The 27,406-nt window shown below is 35.6% G+C and overlaps 2 protein-coding genes across 2 annotated transcripts; one reads left to right on the plus strand and one right to left on the minus strand.

The window, feature by feature from the left end:
- Window positions 1-4,286: 4,286 nt before the first annotated feature.
- LOC149949787 (beta-galactoside alpha-2,6-sialyltransferase 1-like) lies at window positions 4,287-9,934 on the plus strand. The gene is made up of 5 exons (XM_090167916.1): window positions 4,287-4,378; window positions 5,805-6,581; window positions 8,153-8,352; window positions 9,200-9,374; window positions 9,667-9,934. Exons 2-5 carry the CDS (start codon window positions 5,807-5,809, stop codon window positions 9,906-9,908), a joined length of 1,392 nt encoding a protein of 463 aa, XP_090024042.1. The 5' UTR covers window positions 4,287-4,378; window positions 5,805-5,806; the 3' UTR covers window positions 9,909-9,934.
- A 230-nt stretch (window positions 9,935-10,164) lies between these two features.
- On the minus strand, window positions 10,165-26,694 carry Uxs (UDP-xylose synthase). The gene is made up of 9 exons (XM_090167921.1): window positions 26,370-26,694; window positions 24,174-24,249; window positions 22,514-22,727; window positions 21,422-21,602; window positions 20,935-21,039; window positions 20,509-20,810; window positions 13,889-14,051; window positions 11,856-11,959; window positions 10,165-10,401 (listed from the first exon to the last, which is right to left on the minus strand). The coding sequence occupies exons 1-9, from the start codon at window positions 26,446-26,448 to the stop codon at window positions 10,285-10,287; spliced, it is 1,341 nt and encodes a 446-aa protein (XP_090024047.1). The 5' UTR covers window positions 26,449-26,694; the 3' UTR covers window positions 10,165-10,284.
- Between the last annotated feature and the right edge of the window lie 712 nt (window positions 26,695-27,406).

Below are 27,406 nucleotides of genomic sequence, written 5' to 3' on the forward strand. Positions count from 1 at the left end.
CTAATAATATACCGTTTATCTTATTGGTATAATTATCTAAATAAATGTTTTACTTCTTAAACGGCTTCTATGAACTTATATATGATTAATGTAAAATTGGTCCTTACCGTTGCTCAAATAAAATAGTCCGGGTAAAGATCCAAGTACGGAAGTGGGGAAATTTGGCGGGGCGATGTGTAAGCCAAAACATTACCCATAAGCCTTTGGTAGCCGGTAGGCGCGTGTAAGTGGCGCCACGTTTCGGAAATATCCGTACATTACCGTTTCATAGGGGTCAGCTAAAGCGCTAGATATTCTGGGAGTTCTTCGGAAGTCGGCTTCTAGATGGGGGAAAGAGCCTCCGTAAAGAGTTCACTATAGAGGTATGGAATTTTCCCCTCCAGGCTCCATCCTTCACTGCGCGCGTAGAAAATAACGGCAACGGCAGAAGAAACACGATTAACTGCCCAAGCCTTTTCTAGTCCTATTTTTATTATATGTGGTGTTGTAACAGTCTAAAAATAATTTGGAAAATATAGACAAAATTATCGTACTTTCGCATACGATAATACATTTTACATCGTACATCGTGCCTGAAACGAAATTCGCGTACGTGTACGATAATTATCGTACGTCTGGCATCACTGAGCGTACTACGTCATAAGTTCTCGAGTCCTCTGCGGATCTAATCTAGAGGATTGAGGGTTTGATACCGGAGGGGGTTAGACAGTTCCACTCGTTTGAGGGATGCGAGGGAAGGTACTCTACATAAAACCTCGGCGGTAGTAAGCGGAGTCGCTGTACATAGAAATCCAGTGAATAGGGAAATCAAAATTGATATAAACCTTGAATTAAAAGGTCATCTCCTATTATTTGGAATTATTAAACTGGTCACCTTCTGTTTTTTTTTGTTATTATTTCGAATTAATAAACTGGACACGGTGACCAGTGACCCCCCAAATTTTTAATAAATAAACTGGTCTGAGCAATTAATTAACTGGTCTTTGACCACCTGACCACCGTTATTTCAAAGGCTGGCGGTGGGGCTCATAATATGAGCCCCACCCCCAGCCTTGGAAATATCATATTATGATATTTACGGTTGTCTTTCTAACGCCTTATTTTTGGCAACCAGCACATAAATGCGGCAAGCATTTTTTCGAACCTTGATATAAAGGTATAGCATACGTTTATGAGGTATCATAAACTTATGGGTATAGATTTAGTTAAATGTATAAATATATTTTATTAAATATTAATTTGAACTACTTTTATTTTCAAAGAGATGAAAAGTTTAAGTCACTTTAATACTGGCAAAAATTTTACACGCCTTGCTTCGCGCCAAAAGTTACAGTGATTTTCCTTACGCGGGGAATCTTGTTTCTTCTCTCTGAAATTTCAAATTTGTGACTTCAAAAGCTCGAGGCACGCCTTTTCTTCCCGCCCCAAAGGTTTCCCCTTCAAAACCGGTGTCCGCGTGGGCAAACCTTGTAGTGCAGCAAGAATTTTTACGAACCTTGACCACTAGTGCTTGAGTCATAGAAATCTCATAGGTAACTAGAATGCTGCCGCCTACGGCCGAGCTTGTCGCCATTTCGTTTTGAACCTTCAGCCAATGAGAGGCCGTAGAGTGGTTCCGCCCAGGAGGATAATAATCCTACTTGGTTCCGCTACTATCGCGGGAGCAAGGTGACGTCATTCTCTCTGGTGACATTAAATTCTTGGCAGAACCACTCTTTGAGCTCTGATTGGCTGAGATCTGGCTATCGTCTGCCACGGCGTTTGGTCCATTTGCTAGTTACACGGCAGCATTCTAGTTACCTATAAGATTTCTATGGCTTGAGTAAGGGTAGTTAACGTTAATTAAATAAATTGAACGAAAATGTACGGCAACCCTGTTAAAATAGCGTCTGCTTCACAAATAATGTGGAATAAATAAACCAACGTCAATTTTATAGAAACTAATGAAAAAAAAATTCTTTACGAAACGATATTTTGGGATAGCGTAAGGTACACGACGTATCCACATAGTCCTATAGACCAAACTATTTTGGCTTTAGGGTATTCCCAGAATTGATCTATTTATATATAAACAGATGTTTATATTCCGTCAGTCGCGACGCATCATGAACCGGGGGAATCGGATCGAAGAGGATTTACCTATATTACGGCAATCGCGTCAAGAGCACGTAATATTTAGGGAGCCAATAATGCGCCACCTGGAATTGATTGAATTTAAGGGGAGGGGCCAGGTTCTTATCCTAGAGCTGCAACGGGAGCGAAGGTAAAAATCGACGCAATATAAACATTATCTCTATATATAAATAGATCAATACTTGGGTGTTCTAATTAACGGGTAAATACTTAAAAAATAACCACAGTTATCACAAAGGTGAAAAATCTAACAAAAACATAAAACTAAATAGAAAAGTAAAACAGATGGCGCTAATGTTCCTAGAGACACGTTACTGTGAAGGCAGATAAACTAGAGCTCAACTTGTAGAATAATTATAGTTAATTTGAATTAATTTAAGTTAAAGCAACTGTCGGCTCTATCACCTGTATTATGAAAAGGCCAATGTTATTAGAGATGGCCATGAATCTATCCGAGGGTACGTTCAGCAGAGCTCATCGGACTCACCGATTACTAATCGGTGACATCGGTTTCCTACTGTACGCTTTGTCGCGTTTCCGGTTTTGACGTCACGATAGTCATCGGTTACTCACCGAAGTCATCGGCTGGAAGAGTCGGTTTTTCCGATAACTGACGTAAAACTACTATAAAAGCTACGGCATTTTAAAAAACACCGATGACTGAATAAAAGCGTTCAGCTAGTAAATAGTAAGTAATATACTATAGAGACAGATACTTCATGGTTTAAAATAAACTTTTATTAAAAAGAATATTGGGGAAGCTTTTCGAGCCCACTCGCTCCTTTTCAACCCAGATAGAAATGGCGAAAAATCCAAATACAAACAGATAGCAAAATCAACGCACAGTTATTTTTGTTGAACGCGCTCTTCCGATTTTATGGCCTAAAAACCTTTTAAAACTGCTCCAATTACTCACTTTCACCTTTCCCCCGTTTAGGTTCATACCCCCTCTGTCAGCAATAAAAATGCTTTCTTTGAAGGTCCGTCGGTGGAAAATATCAAATCCATCGGGTTTTTTTCCGTTGACTGCTGCTGAAAGTAGACAATATCTTCGAAAAAAATTACTTTCGTGGAGAGCGTGGAGCCATCTATTAATGGGAATGGAATCTAAAATTCAAAATAGCTAAACAATAGCGTCATCAGAGAGCCATTATAGAGTATTATATTTAGACCACTTTTACTCTACTTAGTGAACTTTAACCTAAATTATATATCCCATTTAAAATATATTTTAAACAATTACTATATAATTGAAGTTATTGACAAATTTACAAACGAGCCAATCAACGCGAAGCATACTTTTATGTTCCGCCTTTTGAGTTAAAATGTAGCTTCAGCATCTTGTTTTGATTTCGACGATAGCGACATCTGTTGAAAGAAGAGCTACTTCACCAAGAGCCGACACTTGCTTTAAAAGGAAAAGAGAGCTAAACCCTAAACAAGTTTAAATAAATTTAAAATCTTACAATTAACTCATACCAATAGGTCTTCCAGCAAACATAAAGACGCGAAACTCGGACCAAACAGATCTTCGAGGGAAAAACTAAAAAAAAAAAAAATTATTTTCCTGTAATATTATTTTAAAAGACAAGTTTTATGTAGGCTTTAACGCCTAATAGAGCGACCGAAAGGGGCTTGTTTGAAAGCTTGTAGTTTTTCTACCTTCACAGTTTCGTGTCTCTAGGAACATTAGCGCATCTGGATTATTATTCTATTTTAGTTTTTTATTTTTTTAGATTTTTCACTGTTGTAATAATTTTTAATTAATTTAATTTTTTGTTAATACGTGTGATTCATTTTTAAGTATCGACCAATTAATTAGAATACTTTAAAGCAAAAATGTAAGAAAATTTTCGTTAGTATGGTTTATAGGACTCTGTGGATTCGTCGTGTATCATACGCTATCCCAAAATATCGTTTTGCAAATTGACGCTGTTGACGAATAAAATATAATATAATATTGTCCTTGTGTTTTGCTACTTTGTTAGTAAAAATGTAATCAATATTGAAAAGAAAAGTTTATAAAATAAAAACTTCTGAAAGCTCTTTCTAGCCAACCTTTGTAGCCTATAATTGATTTTGATCTCTTAGCTTGTGGCTCTGAGTTCTCCCCGTATGTATGTTCATTTTAAGTACTCATCTTCTACCTTTCTTTAAAAGTTTAATGCCAATAACATTAACTTCTGAAGGAGTATGTAACATAACGCAATAAAGTAATCCCTTACTTTCGCATATTTCCTTAAAAGTAGGTTTTTTAAGAACCTTTTATTGTTCTTTTTTTGCGCTGCAGTTTTTTGAAACTCCCTTTCTAAAGTAAAACAAATTAAATCCCTTAATTTATTTGACCTGGTATATCGTTCAGAATTTCCGACTGGTCTTCACATACTATCACATTCTTCTTATTATGATGAACAAGCAGAACTTTATTAGATCTGTATATCAAACGGATTTCCGCTAAATAGTATTCATGACCAAAGTGTGGACTATCTAATGACAGGGACTTCAAATAGTGTAGATGCTTAAGCTGCATTGATAAAAACACTTGAACACTCCTTTAAATCAGTCAATTTTCTTTTGCCAAACTTACTCTATGGAGATTTTCAACAGGCCACTGAAACACGTGTTAAACTATATCTGCACATGTGTGCAGATATAATGCATACATATTTAATTTAATCTCCAACTTGTTAATATAATCAGTGGAATCCATACCATGACCTAGGAACCATTGCGGTCGCCCATCTCACCCATGTTCCACGTCTTGATATTGCTGTTTGAATTGGAACTGACTGGGCTTGACGTTTAAATTAAGTGGGCAATCTAGTCAAGAATCTTTAAACTTCAACAACCCCGGTTATATAAGAAGGGTTTACATAGTAACTCTACCCCATCCGTTGTAGAGTTTTACTCTTATTAAAAACTAGGGTTTTAATAAACCTAAGTTTAACCATCATTATGGTTTAAATCACAAATCAAAATAAATTTTCTGTTGAGCGTTATTGGTTAGGAAATCATACATTTATGTTACAAATTGGTGGAAAAAGTAATTACTAACTCAATTGCAACAACCATACAATTCAGTTCAAATGATGTGTCACTGAACATTAGCTAACTTAACTGGTCTCCACACACTCCACCCGACCATTTCAATTAAGAGTACGTGCAACGCGTAAAGTCAGTATCACTTGAAAGTAGGAAAATGAGCTTGTTAATTTCAAGCTGATTATTTTATTAGATTATTTGAATACCTGTAAAGTAGTTTCAAGTTTGAATCAATATTTCAATTAAAAAAAGACCAATGTTTATTAGCTATTTTAAAGTAATCTATGAAGACGAGCTATATGTTTAAGGCCTAGATTACTCGTTTTCCATTTTATTCCCGTGTTTTTCTGAGTTCTTTTAACCAACGAAATGCGCAAAAAGTTAAACATATGATCTGATGTTAAAAAAACTTAACGGAAATCGATCGTGATAACCATTCCTAGGTCGAGTTATGGATACGTGATTACTATCATGTAACACACATCCTCTTCTCTCTTCATTAAATGTAACTTATTAATGTATAAGAGTTCTTTATTATGAAATTGAAAAAAATCTGTATTGATTTTTTACAGTCCGAGTAATATATACAGGTTTTATTAATAAACTAGGCATTGTTAAATTCTGCACAGATATGAGAGCACCTGCTATTGCCATAACAATATGGATGTTTATCATGATGCTTTTACTTGGAGTTGTTGGCTACGCTTATGTTTTATGGACTCAATACTGGAGAACTTTGGCAGAGCGAGAACAATTTTCTTTACTACTGCAGTCGGTTAGATTACGAAGCAATGGTCAACTGTTAGTTTCTGGAAATTTGGTTAATTCTGATTCAAATTATTATTACTCAACACCATTCCAAAATAAGTTAAACAAAGGGAATGGTTCAATGAAAAAACGAAAAGGAAACTTCACTTTGACAAGAAATCGTAGAGTAAAACCTGGAACTATTTTGCTGCATCCCATACCTTTAAGCAGAAAAAGACCTGCTATTGCTGATCCAGAATATAACCTACCAACAGATAAAATAATGAAGAAAGTTTCGGCATATAGAAATCAACTCATAATACAAATGAGAAAATCTCAGCTTGAAAATCGAAATGCAAACTTTGATAAAAATAGGCAAAATGCTAAAAATCATTATAAAGTTAAGTTTTCGGGTTCGCGGTCCCAAGTTTCATTTTTAACAAGTGGAAACAGTGACGTTCAACGAAATAGACTATTATGCCAACTTAAAGCATACGCACCCTTGAAAATGCTTGACAGAAACTCTGAGCCCTTTAATTCTTTGGGATTAACGGAATATTTTCCATACTCTAAACTCGAAGAAAGTCATCAGTTCAACACATGTGCTATTGTATCAAGTGCTGGTTCTATGTATGCATCAAAACTTGGATCAGAGATAGGCAAGAATTTTTTCAATTTATTTTTTTTATTTTAAATATTTTTTGTAATTGGATTGTTATTGTTAAACAGTTAATGTTACAGCGTACCGCACTCATCATCCATGCCTGACATCATAAATGTTAATAAAGAAGAGTGCGATCAATCCTTTAGTGGCATGTCATTCTTTTGTTTGATGGTTTGAAATATTTTATTTTATTTTTTATTGATGTTATCTGCCATTGGTCCTAAAAATCGCTGGTTTCCAATAGACATCATTAATTGGGATTTTTTAAGTATTACTTGGTAATTGAATTGATCTTGGAAACCAACTGATTTCTTATGGACTGGTGCAATTGGGATTCATTTGGTTACCGTTGTTCCTTACAATTTGCTCTTAAGAGGCATTTTGATTAGCATTGGGTTACCAAATTTAAAAGCTAGTAAGGCATGTATCAATTTCTGATTGGATTTTAGTGGATGGTATACTACCAGTGGGAAAAAAGTCATTCTAGTGGTGTGACCCAGCTAGAGGTTATTTATAGGTCCACCGAATGGATTTAGAAAATAAGGCGAAATTTCAGCTAACCCTTCCCCTTCTGTCACTTCACTGAAGCGTACATTCTTGCTTCTCAAAATTCAAACAATTCTGTGTAGACTACTTGCAGTTTTGTTTAGGGATGCACCGATATGGGTACAGCCGATATATTGGCCGGCCGATATATCGGCTAATCGTGGCCGATATATCGGCCGATTTTATCGGCCTAGGATAGCCGATATATCGGCCGATATTAACAAAGTTACCTATCACAATATTATGCTTTTTTGTTAACTCTCGTAACCACCTGTTAAAAAATGATATGATCTATGGCTTTTGGAGTCTAAAAACCACTTATGATTCCTGACCGTTTTGGACGCGAATAATTATTTCCTACAACAGCGATCAAAAAGAAACACTAGATTGTTTTATTTGTTTACACTCTTAACCCCCTGTCAAAAAAATGGTATGATCTAGCGTGAGATCATGCACCGAAGGAATCAAAGGTCGTTTTTACTTTTAAGCTAAGAAATATACTAAAGCCGAGTGTTGTGGAAGAACTGACCTTTTTAAAATTAAATGTAAGGTTGTGGCAATAAATGTTTTCCATTAATTAGTTAGTTGAGTATCGCCTTTTTTTAAAGTTTTTCCTGAAAATGTTTTTCTAATACCAGAAGTATCGGCTAATATCGGCCTCGCTTAAGCCGATATTGGCCGATACCGATATTTGAAAAATTAGCCGATATATCGGTGCATCCCTAGTTTTGTTTTAAAAACACGTGATGGTCAAGACTATCATGTTGTCAAGAATACCAATGACGTAGAAAGGTGCAATCAGCTTAGGGAAGGCACTCTACTTTTTTCATGTCTAGAGTGGCAAAAGTTTTTTACATTCCTAATTGTGTTAACCTAATTTTAATTTGTTTCTTATCAGTTTTTTTAAGGCCCACTAAGAAATGGGGTTTTAATTGTGAGAAAGCCTGTTTTTGTTAGGATCTTAGGTTTGACATATAGCTGTGCTGGCATTGAGATGCTTGAACCTTTTCTTCCACCTAGACTCGCATGATGCTGTTATGAGGTTCAACACAGCACCTACTACTGGTTTTGAAGGTGATGTGGGAAAGAAAACCACAATTCGCTTTCTCAACTCCCAAGTTGTATCCAAACCAGAATTCGATTTTTTTGGATCGCAGCTTTATAGAAATGTTACCTTGTTGGTGTGGGATCCATCTGAATACCACAGTAGTCTGCAACAAGTATGTATGCCTATATTGTAGTTCTATACATGTGGGATAAAATTGCGGGCTCTACTCTACTTTAACAAAATTTTAAAAACTATATTATAATAAAAAAGATGTATTTAAGAGATGTTAAACACCTATTTTCTACTACTTTAATGTTTTTGCATCATACAATGGCTATGGTTGTGACGATCCACAGACCACCTGTTGTCTCGTTTTCTCCTGACACGAGAGTGGAGAAGATACTGGGTGGATTTAAGGGGAAGGAGTTTAATTTTAGATTGTGCAGGGGATTGGGAGCAACTCTGTAAACCAGCTCCACATGGGCATTCTGTATAAGAAGAAATACATACTTGGTAGAACCATAATTAAGTCTATAAACAAGTTTCTTAAGTGTCAGTTAGTCAAATTACGGTTATCTATGTGTGGAGTAATGCAAAATTGATGTCATACCCAATATTTAAGCACCTTTAGTAAGAAAAATTACCAAAAACAAATTATCCTGTGCTGGTCTTAGCGCTCCCTGCAAGTGCTCACCATAACAAGCAAAGAGCACATAAGGTATGAAGACCACTAATGTGTAGTCATTTTAGAAATAGCTCTCATTAAAAACTAAACACGCTGAGCATTGAAAAGTGACACTAAAATTAAGTATAATTATAAGCTTATGGTAACTTCTAAGTGACCAAAACTTCATTAAAATGAGCAGAATAAGCAAAAATTTTAAAAACCAATTTACCTTCATAGTAGAGTTGGGTTTACGTTTTCATATTGTGAAAGCCACTTGTTGGTAGTTGGTCTATATGAATTCAGTTTTTTTTCTATGGTTAACAAAATTACATTCAGACTTATTTTGTTATAGTGGTTTAGGAAACCAGAGTTTGATCTTTTCACTCCGTATTGGTTGAGGCGCAAGTTATTTCCAAATGAAAATTTCTATATAGTAGACCCAAATGATGTTTGGAATGCTTGGGACTTTCTGCAATCTAATATGGCTAGTGTAGTGGAGCATAATCCACCTTCATCTGGTTTTTTAGGTAACCTAAATTTTTAGCAGCAGATCCTTTCACACTCGATTCTCTTTGCCTTTTCCATTGACTCCTTGAGATTTGCTGCAATTCCATTGTTCTGACCAGGTTGGACCACTTTAAAAACTTGCTCTGAGAACAATCTCGATTTCTTGAAATCAGCTGATCAGTTTCAAGCAATATGAGAATGCCTGATAGCGGTAAATGGAACATGCAAAACTTGATTGGGGCAGACCAAATCAGGGTTACCTCAAGAGCATCAAATATAAAATGCTATTTGAATAAAATAACTTTTTTTTAGGAATTCTTGTGATGTTGCACCTGTGTGATTCTTTAGATGTGTACGAGTATGTTCCATCAATGAGATTAACTAAAAGATGTCATTATTTCGATATCCATGAAGACTTAGGTTGTACTTTTGGACACTGGCATCCACTAGCAACTGAGAAAATGTTGTCTTTAGTTATGAGCTACTCTAATGACATTGATATTTTTCTTCATGGTAAAATATCGTTTCCAGGATTTAGAAAGATGAATTGTTGAGTTAATTTTGAATACTTTTATAAGCAAGTTGGTTTTTCATATAATAATATAGTTTCATGTTTACAATACTAGTGTTATATAAGCTTACCTAAATAATTCAATGTTTATGAATGACTTTGTAAAAATATCCTTAGTATTTATTAAAATAAAATACTTCATTTGTGGCAATTAGCATCTTTATCAATACGCATGATATATAATTAAAGAGCATGAAGTTTATGCTCCATGAATTGATGAAGTATAATAGTAACGAACATTCCAAGATAAATATTTTTATTTTTACACTTCAAATAGAATAATTTAAAATACAAATCTTTGGCTGTATATACAGACGAATTTAAGTTCATAATTTTTGTTCATTTTAAGTACAATTTCATCAAGGGTTGTACCGGTAATTAACAGGTGGAGTCAAAGACCCAGCATCTACGCCTTCTTGAATGAGAGTTCTTCTGAAATACTGTACAGTCTTTTGCAGACCTTCTTGGAGGGAAATCTAGAAAAAAACAAACATTAATTAATTGTTTTAAGACTTACCAAGTATTTTTATTAACTTTTTGAATTTAAATTTTTTAAACACAAAAGAAACGAAACAAGTAATTAAAATAAATAAGCAACTAATAAACGTAAGAATTATTTACAAATAATTTAAATAAATAAATTAATAATGAAAAAACTGAAGATTAAATTTCCCAATTCTGCCTGAGCTTCTCTGGTACTACGGTGGGGATTTGCATTAAAATACGCTAAGACATTGACGTCTAAGTTGCCTACTGAGTTTTGTAGTCCTTACTTTTAAAAATACTTGGTACGTCTTAAATTAATTAATTAACGTTTATTTTGGAGTTTTATTGGTTTATTTACCTCGGGTTAAAGGTAATTTGACTTAAAAAACCATGGCGGGCATTTTCCTAATTGGAACCATTCTCCTTATCCTAATGGTTCTCGAAATAAATTTTGAATGACCTTGAACTAATGTTTCAAGGTCATCATAAGTTACAAATTTTGAACAACCCCACTCAGTTTAGAGTGTCACGACAATTTTGATCCGTTAGATCTGATAGTTTTTATAAGCCGTTAAATGTCGTGTTTTGAGTAGAATACCACACACCACTTTATGGTTTTTGGTCTAACATTTCTCGGCTTCCCATTGGTCATATTAGATCGGGTCAGAGCTGTTTTGACTTAAAATTAAACGTATAACACATTTCCAATTGGAACCATTCTTCTAATTCTAATGGTTCTAGAGATAAAATTTGAATGACCTTGAAGACCTGATTCAAGGTCATTGAAATTTTCACTGTCATTTCTCCCCCTGCACCCTCTATGTAACCTGCAAATTTCAAAATCATTTGGAGTTGGCAAAACTAGTATATTATGGATATTGAATGACCCAGGTTTTTTACAGAAAAAACTATGGGTAATTACTTTTCATTGGTTTTCTAAATTATCGTTAAAAAGCTAATTCATTTAATATAAAATCCAATATTTCTTTCGTCATTTAAAAATGGAAATAAAACGCGCCTTCAACACTGTTTAACAACATTTGACATCACAATTGTAAGCGCTGAAAACCATCCATGATTCAGCGTTTGTTTTACAAAAGGTTTGCTGAACGCAGCCCTAAACATGGGTCATTCTATAAACAATATCATTTATGGCACTAAATGTGGTCCTTAGGGGAGGCATGGCCATTTCAGAAGTATACATGTATGGCCCAACACATGTACGTTATTGGGATAAATGTTTTCGAATGGGGCCTCTTTTTTCACAGCAACTAAGCGTTAAACAAGCGTTTTACTTTTTCCCTTCATGCCAAGACTAATTAGATTTGGAGACTCGAGTTAATATAATATACTTGAAATAAAGGCTTATTTGGAAATATTACTTCTTATGAGCAAAATGTCAAAACCATTTCATGAAAATGGGTCTGAGATTTATTAAACATACTTTTGGCTTCCATCCAAGAACCTTCTTTGCAATTGTTATATCTGGTCTTCTCCTTTGAGGATCATCAATTACTTGCTCTGTGTGAATTATTTGACTAGCTCCACCTGTAAGAAAAATTGAATGTTTGATATTTACTCAATGATAAAAAGAAATGTTAAAGATACCTAGACTTCAAATTGAAGAATATTTTAAAGGATTAAATTGAAATGTTTAAAAATATTCAAATATTGTTAAAACTTGGCTTTCAAAATAAAAGCACATATGATAATAAAATTCAATAAATATGTTATTAAGGTTTTTTCCATATTGAAACCTTCCTAGTTTCTTGTGAAAGTTCTAAATTTCCATCAAGATTTTTTAAACACCCTTTAATCTTTTTAATTTGTATTATGATTGTTCGAATAGCAAATTATAAGTTTTCCAAAGTACGATAAAAATATATAGATAGGGATAATATTACATACAATGATATTAAATTTTATTTTCGCCACAATGATATTAAATTTTATTTCTGCCAAAATATAACTCAATCAATAGCATTAATAATAAGCTAGGCTAAATACCCAAGGCACCACCTAAGGCCCAAGTCATCTAGCAATTTTTGATGCCTTTAAACAGGTGGCTGGGTTACAGTTACTCTACTTACCCTACTACGAAATCCCAGAATAAGCAAAAAGAATCTAAATACTAGCTAGTGAACAAAAGTCCAGCAGTTTGCGACGCCGGTTACGTGGCTCTATCACATTATGTAAACTGAAAAGGCTAATTGCACTCTGAAGTTGAAAAAGCTTCTGCTAGACAGTTTGACACAATTCTTTTGATTGTCCTTAAATATTTTTTTTCGCATTAACAGCTTTTTTAGTTTTTTCAATTGTTTTTATCCAGGACTGTTTTAAAAAAAGTATTGTACTTTAATAAATTTATCTCATTACTCGAGTCTACTAAATTAACAGGGATGGAAATTTTTACTTTTTCTACTGATAATCTACAGATCTGTAGATTGTTTTTTCAATCAAAGAATAACTGTCGACAGTTATTCTTTGATTGAAAAAACAAAGAACATGAAACCATGGTAGATGGACATAAAAAAAAATTGACCCATACAAAATTTTATATTTATTGAAAAAAGAGCTAACGAAATACTGGTTAAACTATAAAATTCGGAACAGCTTTGGTGTTATTGGTGTATTTTCTAACTAAAAACTGAAATTAATTAATCAAATCATCATATAGGTTAATAATAATCAGAATTTGCCATGAAGACCAATTAAAACCATTTAACAGGAACTGTCACACTGCCTTTGAATTTTCCACATTTTTCATACCCCAATAAGAAAAACCCCTTATGAGGCAAAGGCAGCCATAAGAATTGATTTTACTGTCAATAAATCTTTTAACACTTGAAATTCAACACTCATTGTGACCAGGGAAATTAAACGAAAAATTTATAGGAAAAAAAGGAAATTTGAACGCGAATTATAAGAAAATATAGGATACAAAATGCGTAAAATAAAGGAAAATCGAGGAAAATATAAAAATAGGCCAAATAAAGTAAAATATAGGATACATATGGCTACACAACGACGAAAGGTTTTTGTGTTATACTACACGGAAAAACAAAAGTTATTATTCTTGTATATTATGACAACTATTTGGAGGAAATTCAAAATAATACAACCAGTAAAATGAATGAAAACTGGTGAAATTATAGGGTAATGTAGGAAATAAGGTAAAATTAAAGGAATTTATAGGAAGGCATTGAAACTATAGGAAAAAATTGGAAATATAGAGTCTGGTCACCCTCAACACTAATCACTGCCATTAAGAATGCTTTATCTTAAACAAGTAATTTTATGCAAGTGGTCAGGCACAGAGGTGACACGAAAAGTGTTTGGTGGTAGAAAATTTTTAGGTAGGAAGTGAGACCTAGCCTTGGCCATTCATTAGAATAATGAGACAATGCATAAAAATTAAAGAAAATGTTTCGGGATGTTACAGAAAATTGTAACTTCTTAACATTGTCATGCACCTACCAACAAGATCATGAATAACATTGGCAAAATCTTGAATTGAATACTCCTCTGGGTTTCCAAGATTAACTGGCTGAGAGTAATTACTATGCATCAAAGCAATTAATCCTTCCACTAAATCACTGACATATTGAAACGATCTGGTTTGTTTACCACTTCCATAAATCTGAAAAAGAAAAAGTAAAGAGGTAAAACTCACATTACGAGCCAACATTTTTACAAAATATGGTTCACCAAAATGAGTTACTGTTGTGTTTGTAACTTGAATGAAGGAAGTGGTACTTATTCGATTACTAACAACTAATATTAAATTACTTGGAATATACAATATGATATTATTGGAACGTTATAAAAGTATAACTGCCTCTCATGAGGCTCCAAGGAAGTAATGGCCTTTTCTCCCCCCTCCAACCCTCTACACCTCTCTTTCCTCCATGTGCCACCCTGGTGGTGGGAATGTGTACTATATTTGAATGTTTGTAACAACAGTTATAACAATACTCTTCCCCCTTTTTTTGTGTGGGGCTACGCTAATCACGGAGACGCGCAGGTGTTTTCTTAGTGCTTTCCGGTTGCATTATTTTCTTAAGCGATGTATCCTTTGGGGTTCCGTCTGATTGGTTTGGATCCATTCTCGGTGGGATTAGCTTGTCTGGTGGTTCGGATGCCCTTAATGATGGAACGAAATCCATGCGGGCCTTTATTGTGCCGTGTTCTCTGTCGACCGGGCTTAGTGTGGATGATTTGGCCGGAGAATTTTCGACTGCTGGGAGTTCAGCGATGCTTGCCGAAGTTGTGGACTGTTCCTCTATGCTGCTCAATGGCATCCCGACAGGTTCCGAGGTCTGCGGTAGAAGTGCCGGTGTCTATCTACGCGATATCTCTCTGTTCTCTGGATTTGCTACTGGTTCTGGTGTGTGTATTCGTTGCTCTTAGTATCTCTGGCGAATCTGATTTTTGTGCCGTCGAATTGTTGTTCCTGAACTCCGTTGTCCCAATTCGGCTTGTAATTTCCCCTTTCTACCACTTTTCTCCTTTTCCAGTTTCATGCGTATACTAGATTTTCTGGCTGTTGCCCTTAGGGACTGTATTCTTTTGGTTTTTCTAGTTCGTCCTTCCTTTGTATCCTTGGGTTGCAGAGATCGAGTCTTGTTATGATGGTTCTACCCAACATGAGCTCAGCAGGCGATTTGTTTAAAACGGTTGGGGTCCTTCTATAATTTAGAAGAATTCTTGCCAAACGGGTTTCCAGGCTGCCCGTTGTGAAGTTGCTTAGACCTTCATTTACGGCATCAATGGCCTCGTTTTATTCTCCTCCTCTTTTTTGGTGAAGTTAACTACAGCAACCTCATTGATTTTAATTGTTATTTTGTTTGCGCCTGATAAACCTTGTCACGTAGATAGCGTGGGTATTTTTTAATTTGGCCGCAAATTATAATTTAATTTTTTAATTTAATTTAATTAATACTTATACTAACACGAAAAACACTTCTTTAGCAATTTAGTGTCAGCGAACACACGACAAAAAGAATTTCAACCCAAAATCTAGGAACTTGCAATAATTGTCAAAACTTTACAATTAAATTAAAACATTAAATCTTAATTTGCAGCTCAAAATAAAAATACCATCGTTATCTCTGCGTCAAACTCTATCCTATCCGCCGAAAATAATTATAACTATTTCAAGCTCTCTTTTACCGTCCGTACTGATCTCTTTGCCTGGCTACTGCTGGCAGGATGGTAAGGCGCCGCCTTGATATGCCTGATACCATTTTGTTCCGTAAACTCTTCAAAGTTTCCGCTTGTGAAGCTTGTTCGTTGTCTGTGACCAACGTCTGCATTATTCCGTACCTGGCTATGTGTTGGTGAAGCACCCGTGTGACAGCTTCAGTGGACGTTTTCGTGGTGGTATCTAGCTCCAGCCATTTGCTGTATGAGTCTACGGGAACCAGGATGTACTTGTTCTCTATGGGGCCTGCGAAATCGGCATGGACCCTCTGCCATGGTTTTGTGGATTTGGGCCATGGTTGATGCGTTGACTTCGTCATGCAGGGTTGCCACGAAATTTTCAGATTCAAATTCCCTGACTATTCCCTGTTTTCCCTGACCATTTTAAGAGATTTTCCCTGACTTATTAAGGCCAAATTTTTTCTTTTATATTTTACTTTTATCAGAAGTTAATAAATTTAGATGGCCTTATATTTCAGTAAAAAGGTTATTGCAATGTTGAAAAAATTAGCTAAACTTTCAAGGAAATAAATGATAATCGTGGAATTTGTCATACATCTAGAGTTAAATTACCTTCAAAAAGTGCCCAGATAAAATTGAATTCCCTGACTTTTCCCTGGATTTTTACCAATTCTTAAAATTCCCTGACATTTCCCTGACTTTTTAGGCCCATTTTTAAATTCCCTGACTTTTCCCTGATTTCCCTGTTTTCCCTGACGCGTGGCAACCCTGTCATGGGTGCATTGTTTTGGCAATTTGCACATTCCCGGACAGTTGTTACAATATCATGATTGATTTCTGGCCACCAGATCGTGGCTCTGGCGGAACTCTTCATAGCGACAATGCCTTGGTGGGTGCTGCAGCATTTCTAGCTGGCAAGATTTTGGAATTACAACCCTATTTCCTCGCAGTAATATATTGTCCACGTTTGACAACTCCCGTGCTCTGTGGTATGGTTTTATTTCAACTGGGATGTTTCGGTTCCTCCATCCACTTTGTATGTTTATCCACACCTCCTGAAGAATTGGGTCCATTTTGGTAGCATCTTCTATCATTTTTGCGCTTACGGGTCCTCCATTCATCGCTGTTAGGAGCAGGACATACTCAGTGTGTTGATCATTGATGTTGGCAGAGGTAACCGGCTGAGAGCATCAGCATTCCCATTCAGTGATTCCTTTCGAAACTGTATTTCGTAGTCATATGGAGCAAGGATTCAAGCCCAGCGCTGAATTCGCGCTGCTGCCATGGGTGGAATTTGTCTGTTTACTCCAAAAAGAGTGACTAGGGGTTGGTGGTCCGTGTGCAGGATGAATTTCCTTCCGTATAGGTAGTCCCTGAACTTCTGGCCTCCGAAGATGATTCCAATTGCCTCTTTTTCTATTTGCGAGTAATTTCGCTCAGCCTTGGTGAGGCTTCTAGAGGCAAACGCTGCGATATCACTGCCCCCACCCCAACTGGAGAAGCGTCTGTTCTTAACATCATAGTGTATGAGTAAATTCGATTTCTGTATTGTACTCTTTACTTCGGCAAAGGCATTTTGCTGTGGCTCTGCCCATGACCACTTGGTGTCTTTTGTAGCAAGTCGTAAAGAGGGGCTAGTTTGGTGGCGTTGTTCGGGAGGAATCTGGTGTAATAGATCAAAAGTCCTAAGAACGAACATGGTTGTTCTACATTGGTGGGTGCCAGGGCGTCCAGTATGGCCAGCATCTTGCTGTTTTGCGGGTGTAATCCTTCCGCGTCCAATAGGTGCCCCAAGAATTCAACCCTGGGTTGTAGAAACTGTCATTTGTCCATGATGTAAGGCCCCTAGGTGGCGCCAAGCCATAGAGGCGGTGAAGTTAATTAGTAGCGCCACCTAGCCCCTTTGGAGGATCCCGGGGGACGTTTTGTCGGGAGTTGGCAGAGAGTTTTGGGGCGCCGTAGCGAGCAGCAGCAGCGAAACAAGAAGCACCCCCAGACCACAACGAGTATCGAACAAGATATGTGAGCAAAATAAAACTAGGTTGTCAATAGTACAATGCGTAATTTCAGTCCATGGTCCTTTAAGGTAGTCAGGATTGCGTCCAAGTGTGAGAGGTGCTCGTTTTCCGTTTTGCTACCCAACAAAATGTCATCTTGAAACTGTGTTACGTTCTTGTGGTTCTGTAGAATGTTTTCCATGTGGCGTTGGAAAATCGCTGAAGAAGACGAGATTCCTTGGGAAGTCTTTTGTACCTGAAGAGCCCTTTTGTAGTGTGAATTACTGTTAATTACTGTGAATTTCTGTGACTCTTCGTCGAACTCGAGCTGGTTGTAAGCCTCTTTGAGGTCAATTCGCGTGAACAATTTGCAGCCCGCTAGCCTTGAAAATACTTCCTCTGCCCGTGGCAAGGGGTATATTTCCGTGTCCAGTTTCGGATTTACAGTGGTTTTGAAATCCCCGCAGATTCGAATGGAGCGTAGATGGTGTTGACTTTCCATGTTCCTGGGTTTCAATTTTCTTTATCATCTGGACGGGAACGATTGGTGACGCGAAGTTGGAAAATGCAACGGGTTCTAGGATGCCGATGTCGACCATCCTTTGCAGTTCCTCTTCGACGTCTGCCTTTAATGCGTAGGGGATTGTACGAGCATGGCAGTACTTGGGCCGTGCGTCATTCTTTAATTAAGATGTACTCTGACTCCCTTAAGTTTTCCTAATCCAGGAGAGAAAAGGTCTGCGTTCTTGTCTAGGATAGCTTCCAATGTAGCGTTTTCCTCTTCCTTGTGCAAAACCTTGTTTATTTTTGATACAGAATAAATGGAAGGTAGAATGTGTAGCTCTGAGTACAGCCATTTGCGACCGCAGAGGTTTGGGTTCCCTCCACTATGAGGACTGGAAGATTTGTGGTCTCCTCCTTGTACGTGATGGTGATATTAGCTCTACCTATGATGTTTAGGCTGTGTCCCGTGTAGGCTTGAATAGGTGCGCTTGTATAAGGAGTGACTTCAGGTTTTAATTTCAGCTTCCTCAACCATTCGTGGGTGATCATTGCATGCCCTGAGCCATTGTCTAGATAGAAGGGTACAATCATGTTGTTTACTTCGAATTTGGCTACTTCCGCTGGCGGGATGTGAATATCTTCTTCGGAGAATGTTGTACTATCTGAGGATTTGCTCGTGATGTTGTACACCGGGTATCCGTATTCTCCAAGGTTGTTACTTTGCTGATCGCCCCCATGAATGTAATGACTTGACCTATGTAATTTGTAACGTGGAGCCTTGGTTGAATGTCGCTGAATCTCTTCCGCTGGCGTTCTGCAGGTTGCTGCCAAATGCCCCTTTTTCTGGCATTTGTGACATATTTCGTCTATGTACGGGCATTCGCTTGGAATATGGCCTTGTCTAGCGCAGCGTACGCATGGTCCTTGAGATTGGTGGTTGCCTCTTGGTTTTTGGACCTTTTTGTTTCCCAATTTCTTATTTTGTGGTTGTTGCGAGTGATTGCTGACTTTGCTTTGATTTGATGGATACGATTGGTGTTGATGCTGATGATGAGATATTGCATTTACGATATCTGTAGTCTCTTTGAAGTTTGATTTTGATTTGGTATTGCCACATTTCGGGTATTTCGCGATGCAACAACTTTAGTTATTTCATCAATCGTTATTTTCGCATTTTTTTAGCATTCTTCAAATATCTTGTTCTGCATCTGGACATCGTTTATTCCCAGTACCAACTGTTCCAGCAGGCGTTCGTTTAGATTATCTCCTTCAAATCCACAGTAGCGTGTTAAACGATGGAGTTCAGATAGATATGTTGCTATTGATTCGCCAGCCTTGCGGTTCCTGCTCGAGAATTTGAATCGTTCAACGTATTTGCATGGTGTCGGATTATAATGGTTCTTTAGCTTTGCTACCAGATCATCGTATTTTTCGGTCATTGTGTCTTTAGGCAGGACAAGATTGGTTAATAGGGACAGCTCTGTGGCTCCCAAGACAGTGAACAGATATGAAGCCTTCTTTTCGTCTTTAATGTCATTAACAGTAAAAAATGCAGTTAACCTGATCGAATATTGATTCCATGATTCTTCTCGGCTGTCATACATTGGTAATCTTCCTCCTTTATCTCCCATATTAGAATGTTTCTCCACAGCGATTTATACACGTGTTGAAAAAGGCTTAGTGGAATAAGCCTTTGCTGCTTCCTTGTCTTCTTGTATTGGGCCTTTTTCTCGTTTCCGTGGTCTTTTATTTGGCCGCGGAATGGAATTTTGACTTTAGAAGTAGTATTTACATAAAGTTTTCCAACCTTTGTCCCTTTTCTTTATGAATTTTCCTGGTCCTTTTTGTATGTCGTGGGCGGAATGAATAGCATCCAATTTCAATTTCGAATAATCCTTTTTCATTATTCCCATCTCCGTCGCCATTTGTTGTTTTTGTAACTTGAATGAATGAAGCGGTACTTATTCGATTACTAACAAATAATATTTAATTACTTGGAATATACAATATGATATTATTGGAACTTTATAAAAGTATTACTGCCTCTCATGAGGCTCCAAGGAAGTAACAGCCTTTTCTCCCCCCCCTCAACCCTCTACACCTCTCTTTCCTCCATGTGCCACCCTGGTGGTGGGAATGTGTACTATATTTGAATGTTTGTAATATAACAGTTATAACAGTTACAAACCAATTTGCACAGTGAATTGGTAGTTAAGTTTTAAAGAATGATCCAGGCTTATCTCCTAATTAGATAAAACAAAATGAAAACAATCTTGTCCATATTTATTAATGTAAATTGATATATTTTTCCCTTAAGTGTTTTTTTTTATTATGAGTAATCTTCACTAATTAAAATCTAGAATTTTTTGGTGAGTGCAAGGACAAAAATGCAAATTGTTTTGTGAACTCAAAATACTGACAATTCCAACTTACAGATAAAGGTTTGTTCTGAATAGCTTGCAATATGAAATTGCTAACAACTCTGCCATCATTGAGATGCATTCTAGGGCCATACGTATTAAAAATGCGAGCAACTCTAACTTCAACCCCATCTTGCTTAGCATATGCATAGCAGAGAGTTTCAGCTATTCTCTTCCCTTCATCGTAGCATGAACGGGGTCCTATGGGATTCACATGACCCCAGTAGCTTTCCGACTGTGGATGCACTTCAGGATCTCCATAAACTTCTGAGGTTGACGCTACCAAAAGACGAGCATCAACACGCCGAGCAAGTCCTGTAACCAAAAAATTTAAAATATATTAAGTAAATGCCAAGAATGTATTTATATATATTTAGGGAGAATGATTATGTTAAGATGATCACCAGCCCAATGAAGTGGTAACAAAAGCGACTCTCACCCAGCATATTTATAGTTCCAAGGGCATTTGTTTTAATTGTTTTTACAGGATTTTCCATATAATGCGGGGGACTTGCAGGTGATGCGAGATGATAGATGTAATCAACTGAAAAATAAAATTAAAATATGATTTGAATTAAAAAATCAACAATAAGATTAATATGAAGATTTTTTTTCTATTTAAGGGATGTAATTAGAAATTAACCATTTTACCCCTTTTAGAATTACTTTTTACTATCTTTATTAATTATTCATATAAACCACAACATTCATTTAACATATTATAAGTTGATCTAATATAAATGGTTGTATTTAAAATGTGGTTTTATTAGAAAATTTGCAATAATATATTAAGAATATTAAATTTTAAATATTTTATTAGTATAAAAAGTGGTATTTAAATACCCCTATTACATTAAATATCACTTAGTACTAATATGAATTCTTATATTACACATATAATAAGGGTTATTCGTTATTTTGTTTACCTTCAATATACAAAGGATTTACGATATCATGACGAATTATCTCAAAGTTTTTATGGCCTATCCAACGTTCAACATTGAATTTGCTTCCAGTAAAAAAGTTGTCTACAGCTGTAACTTCATGACCTTGCATCATAAGGACATCAACAAGGTGACTTCCAACAAAGCCAGCACCTCCTGTTACCTAAACGTTAAAAAACAGTCACTATATATTTCATCATTGAGTCACATGTAATACCAAAATTTTCAATATTATACAAATACTATTTCAACTGTAAATTTAGACCTGTAGATTTATAGGGAAAATAGTTTTGTAACATCTAGCACACCATACTACATCAGCTGATGTTACACTTATTTTAAAATGTACATATTAATTTCAAAATTTATTTTTTAGCTAGTCTTGGAAATAAGGATTTTAGCAAATTGCTCTACATAATTTTTCTACCAGTCCCATTATAAAATTATTTTAGCCATGTGCGAGTACTCTATTTCATACGAGTACTTGAAAGAAGTCTTAGTAAATATTTTTAAGCTAAATTTAGTGCTCAAAACTAAGCTAAGCGTAACTATGCGAGTACTCTAAACGCTTTTTGATCTAACCCTAAATATTCAAAATTTAACACTCGCACGTCTAAATGATTGTTTTTGTTGTTCCATGATTTTAATGGCTAGGGTTTATCCTAATTCCATTCTCAAATCACCTGAGTTTAAATTTTATTTTAGGCCTGATTGTTAAAAGCTTATTTCTCCGTAAAAATATTCAAAATATCATTTAATATAATAAAAGTGAAATACACATTTTTTTCTTTATTTTCCTTACCAATTAATCTGTAACTGGTTTATAATTATCGTAAAAAATGTCAAATCATTCAATTGTTCAGAAACAAAATTAAATTTTTGTACATGAAATTATTCTATCTTAAAGTTCAAGGACTGCTTTTTCAGAAAATAATACTCCAAATATGATTTCATATAGCTAACCCCATTACCAACTGAAACTCAGATATCATCTGTGTCCCAAACCCCAGCCCTGAATAAAATATCAGCTCATACTGAGTAGAACATTTTAAGAGAGAAATCTTATTTACTTACCAAAATTCTTTTTTTTTCTTGAAAATTAAGTTGCTTTACTTTGGGGTATATTTTTGGTTCATTGTACGTTCCTATTCTAGCAATTTCAGACTCCAAATTTGAAACTTTGCTACGAAGAAATGCAATTTCCTTCCACATATCTTCATTAGATGTGTACATAGCATTATCTTTTCTACTATCGCTAACACCATGAAGACCATTCCTTGGCAATATTCTGTTGAAATATTTATACTTTAAAATATTTCTACTTGAATATTTTCAATTAAAGTATATTTCTGGATTAAGGACAATGAAAGATAAGTACAATAGAGGTGGGAATCTGCTGTCAAAATCTGGTTACCAAAAAAAAATCCACCCACCAGCAGGTAAATGCGGGTGGGCAAAAGAAATGAATGGTGGGTATTTGGAGTTTTTGGGAAATTTGTACTATGGGTTGCACAGTAATCATGGGGTTAGCTGTCAAAATCTGATATTTGATCCACAACAATTTGGCACATTTTACTTTTTTATTAGTCAAAGAAAATAGTTAGATTCGTAAGTTAGCTTAATCTAAAGTTAATAAGAACTGTGCACCTATGGACTCTAAATAGGTAAAATATTCCATAATGAAATGGGACAAAAAAGCTAAACCCTAACCAAATTTGAAGAAATAAACTTGTACCAATAGGTTATAACGGACGCCATTCCCATTTACTTTTAATTAATCTACAACCAAGGCGAGCGCCGTCGTTACGGTGTGTTCAACTTTGTATGGAAATTAAGACTATCGGTTCTTGTGGAAGGAATTCAAACAATAGTTGCTTATGGCCGAAATAACTTGTAGTTTTTATTAATAAAGTACAAAAATAAAATAAGACGAAAAACACTTAAATATAACTCCAATCACTTTTGTTTAGCTTGACCGTTTCTCTTCTGCCCCGCTTGGACAATTAAAACTATCAACTATACATGGCCAACCAATGACTAACTCTGTCTAAACACAATATATCTCTTCTCTCTTTTCCATACGTGGTTTTTTGGCATTCCAAAAAGCGGCTCGTCAATGAATGACGGTTCATTAAAACTATCAACTATACATGGCCAAGCAATGACTAACTCTGTCTAACCACAATATATCTCTTCCCTCTTTTCCATACGTGGTTTTTTGGTATTCCAAAAAGCGGCTCGTCAACGAATGACGGTGGCGCCCTCTTAATTCGTAATCGTGCAACTGATGGCAGGTTATTCAAAATCTGAATGCCTTTATTTGATTGATCTGTTGCAAGGTTTTCGAGCCAACATAAAGACACGAATCTCAGAACTCACAAATTATGTACTTATTACTTAAGAACAAATCAATAGCCAAATGGAGGCATCCAACAATTAGAGGAATTTATTTCAGATACAAAAAATATTATAAATTATAAGCCATCCATGAAATACAGCCCATGAGAGGTGCATTTAATTGAGGTATGTTTATTTAGTCAGATTGACAACAAAACTATTTTGGATAATTAAAAGTATTTAATAGTTCTAAAAATTGGAAAAAAGCTAACATTGAAATGGTGAAAATTTTTGCTCCTAAAATAGTGGCCAGCTAAGAGCCACTATAAAAGATAATTGTATATTGAACTTTTTTTTCATCATCAAACAGTAAAATGAAAATCAATATAGTACTCACTTATTAAATGCAGAATCCAAATTTGGTATTTTACCAGATTTGCTTTCAGTTTCAGATAAATTATACCGGCTTATGGCTAGAAAAAACAATAAAACAGTATTAAAGACCTCAGCTGAATTTTGAAAACTATGCCTAAGTGGGCCTATTAAAAGTAAAACATTTGGAAACTGGCTATAAACTCAAATAGAACACAATATGATAATAGAAAATTGAAATAAATCTTTCAGTAGCTAAAATTCTTGGCACTTACCATTAAGCTATGCGAATACAGAGGGCAATTGAAATTTCTATAGTTAACTATAACTATAGAAATTTCAATTAGATTTCCATGATTATTATATTAAAGTATGCATCTCTTTGTAATAAACAAGAATTTACTAGACTGAAATTACTAAGTCCATATCCCCAAAAGCTACAAATGTCATTTTTATATACATTTTGTGAAAAATCCATGAATGTTGGGCAAAACCTCAAAAAGTTTTCCATACAGTGTTTATACAAAATTTTCGTATTTCAAATCCCTGAATTATCCAAGTTATCCCTGACCGTTTTTTAGCTATATCCCTGACCTTTTTGGTAATATTCCTGGTAAATTTCATGATTTTTTTTTAAATATCACAAACTTAAATAAAAGGTGCCAGACATGAGCGACCAAGAAAAGATACCAGATTGTTCTCTGTGATGCAGTTTGTTGACTAAAAAAATTCCTGACTTATCCCTGACTTTTTATGATATATTTAAAACCCTGACTTATCCAGGTTCCATACAAACCCTGCCATAATACAGGACTATAATACCGAAATCTGAAAATAACTATGAGGCGAGGGACTTTTTATGTTTAAAAATGTTCGGCTTGGCACCAAGGCTATCACAATGGTTGAACATAGGTTCACAAAATTGTGTGCAAAAATAAATTATGTTAAGTCAAAAGGTGGGGCATGTATGAGAGTAGAGGTAGTGCCCTCTCCTCTATATCCTTTGCCAAAAGCAATATCAACATGAGAAAAGAAAAAGCTAGGCAGCAAGAGATGAGATAGGAGCCACTGGAAAGCGTTGTTAAGCGCATTCGCCTCGCTCGCCTTGCTAGGAAGTCAGTTGAAGGTAGACTGATTTGGTGTACGATTTCATATTATCAAATATAGTCATTTTGTCTGGGGTGATTTATTTTTGAGTGTTACAATAAATAAACCCCTAATAAAAACCAAGGAGAATGAGCAGAAAAATGAAGTTTTACTATCCCAAGAAAGTTGGGCAATTTTTGATCAAGATTGGTTCATCAGTGTCATTGTGGAAAAATGTCAAGAAGAAATGGATTGTCAAATCAATTTTATGAAAAAAAACGAAAAACAGTGGTTGAGCTGTATTTTGTAGAAAGTAGCAAAACCATTATCAAAAGACAAGAAGCAAATAATTTTTTTTTCAAATTCCACCAAAATAAATTGAAGAAAATTAAGTACCTTTTCGAGAAGAAATAATTCATTAGCATTAGTTGGTAATAAAAATATTGAAAATTCCACAAAATAATAATAAATTTTATTTTTTTCATAAAATGACCACTTAGGACCCATATATAAATTAAAATTTACATAGTTTCTGAAAACCCCCAGTGTAATCTACAAAAAAGTGACTGAAAATATAAATTCAGAATTTTTTTAAAACAGCCATATGTCAAAAAGTACACAAAATACTAGGTTGATATTTTGAAAAAATACTTATTTTGAGCCTTTCAATTGGTTTGCCAAGTTTCATCAAAATCAGCTGACCCGAGTGTCATCGGTTGCCGATTTCACATGGAATGACTAATTACACCATATACAAAGGCAAACTGTTAAGGTGGGATTTGCACAATCCCACAGGACCCCAACAAAATTTTGCTTTGGGGCCAGTGGTTTGGGCTACAAGGGTACTAAGAATACCTGATTCAATCACCGCCAATCCAACCCTGGCCTTCTATAATACTACAACACTGTTTCCAACATCATGGAAATAAGATTTGTTTGTAGCACCGAATTTGTAATTCCAGGTACTAAAGCCGTTTAAAAAATAAGCGGTGATGGGAATGACTATTTTCCTCTTGGGGGAAGTAGGTATCCGCCCTATATTGTTAATTAGTTCCTAGAATCGAGTTTATACAGTTCAATAAAATCAATATTTTATTAAAGCATAAGATTCCAAAATAAATTAACTTAAACTTACCACATAAACTTAACACAAGCATGCTAATTATTGCTAACAGCTTTATCTTGTGTACATTTAAAAGTCGTAGAATATGCATTGTTTGCTGAATAGTGAAAACAGTTGCCTGCTTATATTGAAAAACGTTAATGACAGCTTAGCTATGAAACCGCCTAGTGTACCACGCATAAAAGTAAAGGCACGATGGCCCCTTTCACAACCTGGCTATATTGAATGTTCACCATAACCTACAACCATATGTAACATAAAAACAAAGGTAGTGTCAAAAACAGACATCTGCAACTCAGCCGACTAACAAAACAATTCAGAATTTTTCAGACAAACGAAGTACCTGGCGTCTGCTTTAATTTGCAGCTTTTTTAAAGTGGGGTACATAAGCACGTAGAATCATGAGAAAAGAGTCCCCAATGACTATTGACTATTCGAGTCTATGAAAAAGTGATTCACAACCGAAATTGACCATTACACGTTAGAAACAGAGAAAATATAGCTATATAGAATATTGCTATGTTATCTCTGTTAGAAACCAAGGACCGCAGCGAAGTCGAGACTCGAAAATTAGTTATGTAGCGTATTAGAAACGCTGCCAAACGCTATAAATAGCATAAGCAAAAGTGACATAATTATGTCATTTTTGGCATAAGGATGTTTTATGGAACGTAAGCGTTTGATGGCTACGAGTGGCTTCGGATCGCCCCGAAAAACGAAACGTATTCCATTGGGGTAAAAGAATCCACTCCGAGACCGATTCACGTTTTCCACTGACCCTGTTGCTCCCTCGCGGATTTTTCCGAGCTGTACCATCTCTTGAGACGTAGTGAAATTTTCCCATCTCTCGGGTCGCCAATGGAATACGAACTTCATACACTTTTACTTGACTTTCGGAAAATAGTAGACGATACGCCACTTTATTTATATTTAATTGGGGGCAATTTAGATCGGTCCTTCTCGCACCTCCGATCCATAGGTGACAAATTCGGATCACTCTGGGAGTGGTTTCAATATAAAACGGTATAAGTGTTGGAGGATTATAATAG

Source organism: Leiobunum rupestre, chromosome 3, assembly GCF_980474605.1.
Source record: "Leiobunum rupestre chromosome 3, qqLeiRupe1.1.hap1, whole genome shotgun sequence".
Taxonomy (NCBI): domain Eukaryota; kingdom Metazoa; phylum Arthropoda; class Arachnida; order Opiliones; family Sclerosomatidae; genus Leiobunum; species Leiobunum rupestre.

Excerpts from the sequence above, each read along its gene's own strand:
- Uxs (XM_090167921.1), bottom strand. The coding sequence starts at position 26,448 with ATGCATATTCTACGACTTTTAAATGTACACAAGATAAAGCTGTTAGCA. Across the intron at positions 21,603-22,513 it reads AAGAAAAAAAAAGAATTTTG|GTAACAGGAGGTGCTGGCTT; the intron begins GTAAGTAAATAA and ends TTTAACGTTTAG. Across the intron at positions 21,040-21,421 it reads AAATCCTTTGTATATTGAAG|TTGATTACATCTATCATCTC; the intron begins GTAAACAAAATA and ends TTTATTTTTCAG.
- LOC149949787 (XM_090167916.1), top strand. The coding sequence starts at position 5,807 with ATGAGAGCACCTGCTATTGCCATAACAATATGGATGTTTATCATGATG. Across the intron at positions 8,353-9,199 it reads ACCACAGTAGTCTGCAACAA|TGGTTTAGGAAACCAGAGTT; the intron begins GTATGTATGCCT and ends ATTTTGTTATAG. Across the intron at positions 9,375-9,666 it reads ACCTTCATCTGGTTTTTTAG|GAATTCTTGTGATGTTGCAC; the intron begins GTAACCTAAATT and ends ACTTTTTTTTAG.